The sequence below is a fragment of the Triturus cristatus genome, chromosome 9 (genome assembly GCF_964204655.1).
Source record: "Triturus cristatus chromosome 9, aTriCri1.1, whole genome shotgun sequence".
NCBI classification, from domain to species: domain Eukaryota; kingdom Metazoa; phylum Chordata; class Amphibia; order Caudata; family Salamandridae; genus Triturus; species Triturus cristatus.
In genome coordinates, this window is record NC_140592.1 from 83,353,052 (window position 1) to 83,365,895 (window position 12,844).

General features: G+C 42.9%; 1 protein-coding gene across 1 annotated transcript in view; it reads right to left on the reverse strand.

The window, feature by feature from the left end:
- Positions 1–564: 564 nt before the first annotated feature.
- MBD4 (methyl-CpG binding domain 4, DNA glycosylase) overlaps positions 565–12,844 on the reverse strand; it is a 103,849-nt gene continuing 91,569 nt past the window's right edge. Inside the window, exons 5-7 of the mRNA XM_085627606.1 lie at positions 7,744–7,893; positions 7,061–7,164; positions 565–2,875 (exon numbers count right to left, since the gene is read on the reverse strand). Coding sequence (XP_085483732.1) covers positions 2,798–2,875; positions 7,061–7,164; positions 7,744–7,893 — 332 coding nt within the window. The 3' untranslated portion in view covers positions 565–2,797. The remainder of the gene's footprint in view (positions 2,876–7,060; positions 7,165–7,743; positions 7,894–12,844) is intronic.

A 12,844-nucleotide genomic window follows, 5' to 3' on the forward strand; every position in this document is an offset into this window, starting at 1 on the left:
GCCTTCAGTCGCTCATGATGATTTTCGCTGACCAGAAGTAGCTCTCACTACAGAAAAGGCTAGAGACCCCTGCTTTATACATTGTGCTAAGTTAAGGCTGTCTGTTGTGAGCCAAAGCTACCAGGGTGTTGAGCTCAGGCTAATTGACTGACTTTAAGGGTTCACCTGGAAAAGGTAGTCACCCCCCTTAATAATACAATTTCTTACAATACCCAATGTATCTACTTAAATCTAAGCAAAGGGGTATTTGAAAGTCATCTCAAGCTGGGGCCTATGCAACCTCGAGGTCTTAAGGAAAAACTATTCACTGTGACACAATGGAACCATTCACACCCTTCTCTTTGGAACAAACTTGTCACCAGGCATTCCATTTGGCAGGTACACCTAGTTTTGGTAGGATATGGAAAAGATAGACAAACTGAGAGGATGAGAAACTTATCCAATTACATCAAACTCTTCAGCATTTCCTAGTAATTTTGTTCCGATTTTGTGTAGGGTTGTGCAATCAGAAACCATTCCCAATCTCTGGATTACATAACTGAATGAATGTCACAAACACTAGCATTTTTATTTTATTACAATTTTTATTGCTGTATAAACATTTTTTTATACAAAAATATAGTTACAGTTATCTCAATAAATGTAACACTTAGAAAACATCAAACATTATACAATAATTCTCTTTGGAAATACTCTTATTACACATTATCATATCCGATGTGACAAACAGGCAGTTTGATTGATGCACTAATTGTTAGTTTATAAAAATAGACACAATGATGTATGGGGACATCTCTGTAACATGACATTTTTGTCACAGAAGATTAGAGATGCCAGGGTGCTTAGCCTGCACTTTTTGAGACTAAAATTCCGTCCCTTTCCGTCCACTATTGAGAAAAAACAACTTCAACAGACTCTTCCTTTTTCATGACAGTACTGAAAAATGCATCCCCAGAGCCTTTTCCTGTGCTCATATAGGACAGATTAGGTCTCTCATTCCCTAAATAGTTTAAAAAATATGATTGCAAAAATCTTCATATGATTTCCAAACATGCTTTTTAAACCGCGGAGAAAATCCCAGTACCAGCCCCAGTATATTACACTCGCAAGGAAAAAACTGAGGAAGAGAAGGTGCATCGCATTACTACATCATATTGAGGGCAGAGAATTAGAAGGGACAGGAGGACAGACACCAACACTTATTTTCAACCAGGAAATATTCTTGGAATTTCTGAACAACCCAAGAATAAAGCAGGTCCCTTAAAAAATATTACTACGAGAAGAGTGAGTCTGTATGCGAACTCCCTTGAATGGCTAAAAAAAAGTCTTTAAAAGGTTAATATGCTCTTAAACTAACAGGACCTGTGATACTCCAGGAAATAAACAATGGACTATACCACAAAAGGCTCCTGTAAGCTCACTGTCCGTGTGGGGAAAAAGTGTCCCATATAGGGCAGAGGGTGTTCCACTATAGTCTATCACTGCTAAAAAGGAGAACTCCTACCCACACAAAGTGGCATCTTTCATCGTCATGTCCTATTACTCATGTTCTGAGGAGCAATAGATCTCAATGAGGCACCTCTGCCCCATTCAGATCCCCCTTCCCACATGAATAGGGGTCGTTACATTATATAATTGTGGTATATTAGATGTAGTAGGAACAATGTACTCTGAGCTTGCATAAATTGCTTCTCCAATCTGACCTATACTGTAATTCCAATAAACAACGGGATATAAATGGACAAAGCGTTTGCACAGCACTGAGAAAGACCTATATTGTGTTTTTTATTGTCTAGTTCCAAAATACTCAAACCCTAAGAGTGGCATACATAGTAATTTGTATTGTAAGATTCCATACTACTTCATATAGTTCAAAGTTGAAAAAAAGTATATTTTTAAAGGTTTTGGACAATTTAAAATTTTCTACGTTTGGCAAGATTATAACACAATTCCAAGTCTATACTTTGTAAATAAATGATATTGTGTTGGAAAATGAAGCTTTCCTTCTAAATGGAAAAATACAATTCCAGATATTGTGCCATTTTACCTTGCTTATGCATACAAATGTTCAAGGGAAATGCTGTAGGAGAACCCTCAACTATTTCACCTTTGTGCCTGTTCTGCGGTTAGCAGCTGTCTCCAGTCCAACCTCTAACTAGTTTCCTGCTTTTAATGAGCTCAGTCTGTCTGTGGTGGGAGCAAGGTAGCAATGTCTTGATTATTTGAAGGATAGTGTAGGGTTACGTTAGGAGACCATCACCAGAATTATGATTTTTTTAAAAGGTCAAATTGACATTATTTTTTTTATCAATCTTTAAAATACCAGAAATCTTGTCCCAGAACATATGTTTATTTTATAGATGAACATTTACCTGTAAATGTATCAATATACAATTTATCAATGTAAAATATCAGAAAATATATGTAAATGGCATATCATATGCTGGTTGATGCAGTATTAGTATTTGGGAACTTTACTTCATTTGATCCTCTAGATTCAAAACCTGTAATTCATGTAGATGTGTACCGGCGAATTACACTCCATAATGGAAAGCTATAACAGCACTCCTGTGAATTACGTTTTTCAACCACAGGCAACCGTGAAGTATGACACACAAAATAATAACATGTAATACTAGAAACGGAAAATTAGTAACTATACTCCACAAATGACGCCTTGGGGACATTTACAAACCACACAATGTTCTGTCTCATTGATTGGCAGTCGCCACAATCCCTCAATGTCATATATATTCACACCATTATGCACAACAAATGCAGGCAGTTGTATTTCCTCTTAGCTTGGTCCAAGCTTTTCATGGTTTTCCCAGAGCCAGGCATGGTAGAGATTTAGCTTATGGTCTGCAGGATGAACCTGAAACAAAAACAAAGCTATGTTAAGGATTATTCCCATTCATTTAGCTTTCAGCAGTAGTCACAAAAGAGGATCTTATGAAAAATGGAGTTGGTGTCCTGAAAGGCCCACATGTCTTCGGGGAGAGTGAAGCTTGACGCCTTTCCTAAACAAGAATTTGCAATGCAATAGGTCTCACATTTACGCGAGTTTAAGATATTGGCATTGTAAATGACAATGCCAATAGCTTAAACTTGCGTAAATGCAATGTTTGCTTAACTTTAAAACTGAGCGCGGTGTCATGAGGTCATGTCACAACTTTACATGCAGCTAAGCGTCACACCCTAGTCATCAGAGTGACTCTGTATTATCTTTTCCAACATTTAAGCATATCACGCACACGCTCACATGTGTGCATTTTCTCCCACACACTTGCAAGTTCTCACACATATGGGTGATCTCACAAGCACATCAGGTTCTGATGTCAATTCTCAAACAAAGCAAGGTACTTTGCAACACATTCTGACTGCTAAAAGTTTTGTTCCATAAATAGTGTAGGCGGCAGGCCTCATGATCGTAATACGAATGAAATAATTTCTGAACTCAGAGCTTTTGCCTTAGCCCTAGGCGGCCAGATTGATAATAGCCTAATGCGGTCGCGAGATGAAAGGCTCAGCTACGGTACATAAACTTAAGCTCCAACGACTGACAGTCATCCTTGCCAGAATTTGACTAAAATGGAAAACTTCAGTTAAAGACCAAGAGACATTTACATTTTTTTTTTTTTTTTTTTTTGAAACCGTTTATTACAAAACTCAAAAAATATACAAAGATGGGCCTACAACCTTCCGGCCGGCCGCTAGTAGACAAAAGGAGCATATGATACACATTGTAGAGCGTGCGTTGCGGCTGAGGAAGATGCACAGGAGTTAGCAGCGTTGATAGCCACCCTATCCGGACCCCACTGTACGGTTTCATTTTAAACTGAACAAACAACCAGAAAAAACACACCCACAAGGCAATCCACAATCCGAAATAGCAGCATGTGCTCCCCTGAGAGGGGGACCCTACCAGTCCATAGGAGTATCAAGAAGGGGAAGAGATCAGGACTAGGGCTGGGTAAACTCAATGTCCGGAACAAGGAAAATGGGTCGGCTAAGGGGATGGGGCAGGCGACGGATCGGGCAATAACGGCAGAGCACAAATTCCCCCTCGGTAGGCGTTCCAGGGGCCCCATACTTTCACCCATGTCCCAGGCTTGCCTCTCGCCACATACACCACCTTTTCCCGAAACATGCACCAATCCATATGTTCCTTCCAGGCCGAGACAGTCGGGGACCTCTGGGATCCCCACAGTTGAGCAATATCACGCTTGGCCACCATATATCCCAGAGTCACCCACCACGTCTGTGGCGCTGAGTAGTCGGCAGGTTCCCACACATTCAACAGGCATCTCCTCGCTTCGGGTAGCAGCACCACATGCGTAACCACACGCAGGACCTCATGCACACCACGCCAGAATCGCTCCACCTCCGGGCATTCCCACAGTATATGTAGAAAGGTCCCCAAAGCGCCGCACCCACGCTTACACAACCCGTCCACAGCATAACCCATACGTAGGAGCCTTGGCCCCGTCATGTAGACTCTGTGGAGTATCTTGAGCTGGACGAAGCGAAGGCGGGCCGGTATGGCCACCTCTTTCGGGGAGGCCACCGCAGAGGTCCAGTCCTCGTCGTCCAGCTCCAGTCCATCGGCAACCCAAGCCTCACGAAGGGCAGTCAGCAATCCCGAGCGGTCATTGATCAGTTTTTTATAGATCAGTGAGATCGTGCTGTCCGGGACGTGTCCATCCAGCACTCTATCCTCCAGGGGGGAATACTCCGGCATGGATGCAACGTCTGGGAAGACGGAGCCCAGTGCATGACGGATCTGCAAATACCGAAAGTACTCCCTGTCATGCAACTGGAATTCCGTCTGCAGCATCTCGAACGTTTTAAATCCTCCCCTCGTCCAGAGATCCCCCACTTTGCTGATGCCTATCATGTCCCACTTCTCAAAGCCCTTCGAGGTCCACAGGGAGCCCAACTGCTCGGACGCGTATAGTGGCGATGCCCGGGTCAAACGGTCCTTCCACCCCATCGCCACATTGGCCGCGTGCCACACTCGCACCATGACACGCGTGGGGCCGGTCAGCCGAGCGTCGGGCGCGCTGGAGTAGAGCGCTCGATTATAGTCCCCACCCGGGAGTAGCATCTTATCCATTGCGAATGCCGGGTTTAAGGCGGGCCCGTACAGGCCGTGATTAATCGCAGCCAGCTGGGAGGCCCAATAGTACCGTTTGATATCCGGGAGGGCGACCCCTCCGTCATACCATGGGAGCGTCAGCTTGACATTTACATTTTTGACTGATAAATGATCTGTTGCATGTAGAGGCCACTTAATAAATGTAAACAACCACAGGCTGGGATCAGACCCGGCACGGGCCCTCATCGGATTTCAGCACCGGAAGCATGTAGGCTGCTGAGGTCAGGATGTTCACATGCGTCCGAGGGAAGGCCAGGAGGCCGGTGATAGGAGGACACGCCTGGGAGCGGGATGTTTTTGTTTCAGCTTCTACAAAGCACAATTACGCTCATGTTTATCTGATGAATGTTGTCTAGGACGTGCTTTACCAGAACGAGTTGTCTGCGCTCGTGCACACGCCTAAAAAATAAGCAAGGTCTGCAAATTACGCGCTGATTAACAATAAACTCAACAAAACAAACCCTCGCCATTGCAACAGTATCCGGCTACCGATGTAGGAAGCAGCGCTGCTGATAAGCAGTGTGCGTTAACAATAAAATTGAAAAAAAAAACAAAGCTCTCCATTGCAACAGTGACCACCTAGATATTGAGGACCGTCTAACGCCGCAAGCAAACAATCCAGTCGGGATGGGCGGGGGCAAAAGGAGACAGGGCGGGAACAAATAAGCCTCATTTTCAATCGGAGGCTAGCGTTCAGCATGAAGGATGACGGCAGCCAATGAGAATCATGGGCGGGGCTTCCACTCCACTTCGGAAATCTGCTCGATTACAAAAAGCCTCGCAGAGCGAGCAGCGCATGCGCACTGCAACGCAGGTCTGCAAGACCTAAAAAGGAACTGAAATTGGTGGACTGAGGGCAGCCATGCCTAGAAAAAGGTGGCTGCATGAAACTCAATCACTATCTTACCTCCACCCAATACCAGTTCGCACTAAAGGTACCTCCCCAATTGGTAAGCTATACCTAAACAAGGGCAGCCAAAAAAGGTTGGAAACATTGAGAGAAGGAACATTACAAGGTAGTTGCAACACGGCCACTATTTACGTTCTTTCCAGTTCTTAATTTCATCAAGTGATTCCAGTACTCTACCAAGTGGTACTAGGCTAGTGAATGTTGAAACACGGAAGGGTTTGAGATCCCAGCGAGAAATAGAAGATGTACACATCTAGATGATTTCCAAATACAGCATTTCGCAAAATCTTTACACCAACACCAAAACAGTAACATAGTCACTTTTTGTAAAAGGCTTAATTGAAGACAAAAGAAAATCATTATAAATTGACAGAGTATCAAAAAGCACTATACTGTTTTCTCTTCTTAATAAAACCCATTATTGCACATGGCGACTAGGATTTTGGTGGAAGTAGGGTGCCAGCTTGTTTGAGACTTCCCTGTAATATAGAATATGATGAAATCAGCAATATGAGGCTGACCACATTAAGGTCACTGCCAATACTATTATCCTAAAACCACTATTGCAATTGATCTTTATAACCAGCACATCAAAGCAGAACAATACAATCAATTAGGTGACTACTCACCCGAAAGGTCTCAATGCTAAATTCTATCACATCCCCAACACCAAAAATATTTTCTGTAGCTGATATCAAAAGCGAACTGCACAACCTTATTTTGTTTTCCGCATAACAAAATGGTTTTATTGCTACCTATTAATTTCTTGCAGAAGTGTTTAAAAATCCAAGGTATTTTCCAAATCAAATATCATTTATTAATTATCACGATTTCAAAGATTTCCAGAAAGACTCAATCATACCCGAGATAAATTTCTGTTTGGAACTTCTACTTATGGTAACATAGGAAACATGCTAATTTGAAAGCCAGATCTACCTTTTTTGCTAGACAATAGAAAGAAAACAATAGCACAATGTTTGGCCTTCTCATACCTCTTTCCATTCTTCAATGCAGAAAATTCTGTAAGAATCGTTTCCGTACTTTCCAATCCCATGTAATTCAATTGGATACCTCCAATCTTTGGCCAGGTATTCATCTGGAAATAAAAAGAGCATAATGTGAACATTGAACTCATGAACACTGTACGACACGTGCTACTAAACGCCAGGAAACCCAGTCTGTTCAATTTTTGTCTAAAATCAACTTATGTGGGGGGATTGTGTCTGATATAGTAAAACTAGGTGCTATGTTTATGGATACACAAATTGTCAGTAATGTTTTACCCTCCATATCTAGTTCACACCCAGAAAAACGACAACTTAATCCTTAGTTACCATTGTGGAAATTGGTGGTACATTGATGCTGCTTTGGGAGGAATAATTATATATATATATATACCCCTGATGATTTGCTTTTATATCAAATAAGATTCGAGGTTCATGGTTTCAATTGTTTACACCACTGGAGAAAGACTAGATACACCATGTAGTTGTTTGCTACCCCCTTGCGGTGAGTTTATTAGGCTGTTTAAGGTTACTACAGTAAATTTTGCTTAGCCGTAAGCAAGCATTGCATGTAGTCTGCTTGCTGGTATATCGTTCGCTCCAGATTTCTGTATGACCCATGGTCTTATGATCCCTTGCACAACCCTGATATTAGCTTGTCTGAGAATTACCTGAAAAACGAATGATGGCCTTGGCTCGGAGGTCATACAGCCCAAGAGGTCTAATGAGCTCAGAGATTTCTTTCCAGTCAGCAGCTCTGGCTACATCAGGTGAAGGGTACTTCTCCAGGAAGCCCCAGAGTGCAGGTATTGCCACTTTGCCTAAAGAGAAAACCAGGGTCAGTCACGTCTGGACACAGCTGCTTTAGGACTCCTCTTGTAGAGCTACTTTACGGATGGTAACAATGTTTCTGATGGATAATTCCTTCAGTTTCAGATGCATTATGAAACATTCCCAAATGGGTAGGATTTTAGTTTTCTTTGTTTTTTATCTTTGTATAGACAACACATACCTTTGCCTACAACCCTCTGGTCGGCGGAGAGCTTATTAATAAAAAATGGTTATAATACAGCACATTTCAACTGTGAGCATCCCTATCCTCCCAACCCTTCCCATCTTGTTACTTTAACAGTAATACATTATTTGGTAAGGGATGCCATTTCCTGTCTTATAGTTTGAGCAAGGTGGCATGATACCCCTCTATGGAGTTTATCTCGGTAATGCCGGGAAATTTCGCATGGGATGAACCTAATTGTTTTAAGGTAGCAAGAACAGAAACACTCTCAGAATTAGTGGCTAAGATTTGCAATATTGGGTTGCAATCCACTTCCTAGAACTTTATTTTGATCTCTGTTGCTATGGCTACCTTCTCCATAGCCAGAGTGTCCCATAGTTGAGCTAACCATGTAGACAGAGAGAGAGCGGGAATGGAACTCTTTCCCCAAGATGTGGGCAGACATCATATCCTGGCCACTATCACCATTGCTAGTTGTTTGCCTCTTACTGCATTTGGTGATCTTTGTAAGGGATAGGGACATCTCAATAATATGACTTTAGGGTCTCACAGAAATCCAGGCTTCTATGACCTCATACTAATATCTCCACAACTTGGGACAATGCCACAAGAGGTGTAAGAAGGAAATTGTATGTATGTATGTGTGTATGTATATATGAATATATATATATATATATATATATATATATATACATATACATACACACACACACAAACAAACCCACACACAACCCCCAACATTTGTCATTGGCTGAAGGGCTCCATTTGTTAAATTACTCAGCTGTTTGCTACCAATAGGTCAGTATCTTGTGCTGTGTTTCAAGAAGGTGCGCATCCAAGGCAAAAATGTGAGACCTCTCAAGCAGCTTTCCCGATTCCCTGGGTGTGAATTTCTGTTGGAAGTTCTTGTTCCCATTTTCTTTCTCCTGCCGTTTTGCGGCCATGGGCAGTATCTATTTGGAATTTATATAAATAAATTGGGGCTTTATCATGTGCGTCATTTTTCAACTAATTCTACAACCCACGGCTAGAATTTTAGAAATGTGAAACCTCAAAGTCAGCAGTAGGCTGAGACAGAGATACTTATGCATGTATTACAGACGCCATGAAGGAAAAGGGAGGTGGCAGAACAAGGAGTATTCTTGACAACCTCTGATTACCCTTAGTTCTAGGAAACCTGCCTCATAACATAATCTTTAAGGGAGTGCTAACTGTTCTGCTAGTACTCGTCTCCCTCCCTTAAAATGTTTTGTCTCCTGTGTCCTCATCATTGCAATACTGATAAGAAAGAACAGCTTCAACATCTTACCTGATTTTTTATTCCAGCCTAGACCTCATCTTCATTACAGCTCGCAGACAACCTTGCCCATATTTTAGACTAGTTCATTCCCATGATACCTGGTCTACGCACAGAACCACACTGCTAAGGATATGGAGAAGTCACTGTCATCTACATGACTATGCACCTGTCACTTAAAGGGCTGACTACTCTGTTGCTGAAGATAAATCACTACCTGTCTGGTGCTCTCTGTCTGGTGCTCTCTTTCCCATGCTGGCGCATGCTCTTTCCCACTGGTAGACATCCACCTCGTTTGAAGTTTGCCTCAGCTGAAGCCTTTCGGGACTTCACTGTCACTAAAACACTGGTACACCATAAACTCTGCATTCTCAGAGAACTCAATACTTAGCTCAACATACCTAGCCTACCTCATCCTAGAGACCTTTATTTGGATCCGGTACCTGCACCAATTGATGTCTAGACCGAATCACGCTCAGCCAGATACATCTTAGATGATGTCTTCTCGCCTGGAGCATTATTCATCATGGGAAATTAAAGGATCTTCTTGCTTGGCCATAATGAAATTAGCTTCATTCTCAACCCCCTCTCACACTGAAGAAACCTCCATCTCTGAACCTCAAAAAGGAAATGTTACTTACTTTTAATTCTAGAGAATAGTAGGTATTCTCACTGAAGTCATGAACAAAGAATATTCCCACCTGGCAGGACAATTCTACGTTCATTACTATCAGTGAGAATCCTACAATGCAGAAGCACATAAAACAATAGACAAACATCGTACGAAGGATGTCAACAACCTCCTGGACAGCCTGCACTGTAAACGCACATACCAATATCTCAACCTCAGTGCTTAACAAATTGATTGCAATGAAACCTGTACACCACTCAAAAAGACCACATAAAAAACCAGACAGGGGCAGCTCCTCGGTTACAGCTGAGGAGGGTTGCTCCACCTAAAATCCTGCCAAAACCCCAGAGATGAAAAATAAAATAGTAATTTATTACCATTTTATTTTTTATCCCGTCCCGAAAAAAGCATAAGGACGAGAGCAGGGCCGCTGCTGAGTGACAGCAGAAGGGAGGAGGGTGAGCATCTATGTACTGTTTATAATGCTCATGTCTTTTAGGCCAGCCGTCTTGCGATGGCCAGCCCCACATGCTCACTTTAAACATCTCTAACCCAGCTGTATTAAAACAGGCCTCCAGAGCACTGAGGGGCGCCAAGTGAGGCCGCTCCCCGCTCCCTCCAATCAGAGCACTGCTCTCATGCAGCATGAGAGAAGTGTCAGGATTGGTCAAGGGAGTTGCTGCATCCAGTTCCTCTGGAAAGAAGAAGACCGGAGAATGTTGCGTTCTGTAAGTTATATTCATTTTTATCTTCTTTGTGCGCGCGTCCGCCCCTGTGGTTCCCACCATAGTCGCCACTGGGAGCTGATTTTTAAAAAGCAATTGAAGGCTTTCAAATTCAATGACTGAGCACTAGAAAGATTCTGGAAAAGAAAGGATGATTAGGTTTACACGTGGTGCCAAAGAACTAACAGCAAAATATACAACACTAAAGGAAAGCAAATCGATTTTACTACTTTACCTCCTTCTTCAAAGAACTTTACAAAATTCTTTATCAATTCAGGAGTCTTGATGGCATCTCCACAGACTTTTTCTGAACTCCTTGGTACACTGCCCCGAAAGCCTTCACCTTGGAATCCTACATCCCCACCAAAACCTCTGGCTCTCCTCAGTCTTCTCTGCCCACCATGAATGCATGTTCCAAAACGTCTCGTCTGCTCCTCTCCTTTGAACTTGCTAAATCCAAATAGACTTTGTGTCTGCTAATGACCCAAGCCCTCCACAGATCTTCGAAGATATCTTCCTCTTCATATTGATAACTAGGACCATCCTCAGTTCTGTCTTTTACAACCCCTTTCTTTGTGACCACAAAGACCTCCCACATCAAACTAATTCTGAATAGTTCGGGTCTCAAGCCTAGAGACCTCACTATCTTTATACTAATCCAGAATGGGTCTTTTTTTAGCAAGCTGATCATGAGAGTTGTCTTAAGACAACTTTGCACCTTATTCAAAGTTAACAACGCTTTTTATGATGATCAAAACAAGACTCCCTCTGGGACAAGGGACAGCATCTTTGCATATTGCCATATGAGATTATCTAAAATTAACTGGAGAACAGTGGTAGCTCTCCACACACTGTGTCACATGAACCAAGCTGCACATGGCTGATGAGACCATAAGTAGGCCGAAACCGGTCCTGGGTTGCTTGTGTTCCTGTTCAGGCAAGACCTGGCTTGCCAGTTCGGGCTGAGCTGTTCTGATTGGAGCAGGGTCAAGACTGATTTGCATAGAGCTGGGTCCAAACTGAGGTGGCATGGTGTACAAAATAAGGATGGATTGGGATTCAGCCCAAGTGATTACCAGTGGCTGAGATGAATTCAAGATTTCCATCCATCACTGTTTTATATACTAATTGTGTCACCCTAAGTGGGGCAGGCTTGCCTAGACGTGGGTCCCATACACATTGTCACTGGAACCAAGCTGTACCCAGCTGATGAGCCCATAACTAGGGCGAACCCGGTCCTGGGTTGCTTGTGTACCTGTTCAGAGAGGACCTGGCATGGCAGTTTGGCTGGAATGGTCCGATTGGAGCAGGGTGGAGACTGATTGGCATATAGCTGGGTCCAAACTGAGGTGGCAGGGTGTGCAAAATAACAGTGGAGTGGGTGGTGGCATGAGTGATTACCAGTGTCTGAGATTAAGTCAAGCATTCCCTCCATCACTGTTTCCTATACTAAGGCTCAACTTGGAGGCAATGTGTAAAGTATTTATGCAGAACACAGACAGTAATAAAGTGAAAATACAGGAAAAAATCAAGCAAATTTATAAAAGTAGATTACATTTTAGTAAAGGAAAGGTCACCAAAACAAACAAAATCCAATTAGTAGAACTAGAGTTATTGGATTTTACAGTTTTTTAGTGAAAATAGACCAAGAAGTGAAAGCAACAACCGCAGTTTTCTGGTTGCACTAGACCGTGAGAAAGTCACAAGTTCAGGCTGAACATGATGGAGTGCCGGTCAAATACAGGGACCAGCTTAGTCCCGCTGAAAAGTTAACTTCTCAAGGCTCGCACAGAGTTCTGTTTGCGTGGGAGAAGGTTGTTGGAGTATAAAACAGGTTGAGTGTCGTGGACAGTTGTTGCTGTAGTGCGAAGATCTAGTCGTTGCTGGAGCTTCACTTTGGTGGATCGTTGTGAATGATCACTCTTGGTGTGATGTATAGGTCTCGAGTTGCGGACGGTGCAAAGAGCAGGTCTCGCTGGAACTTAGAGTTGGCAGTCGTCGCTGGCAGCATAGTCTTGACGTGAATGGGCCCGTACATATTCATGAAGAGCCCAAACTTCATGATTGTAACATGTAGGTGGATCCCTCACTGATGCCAGGGTAG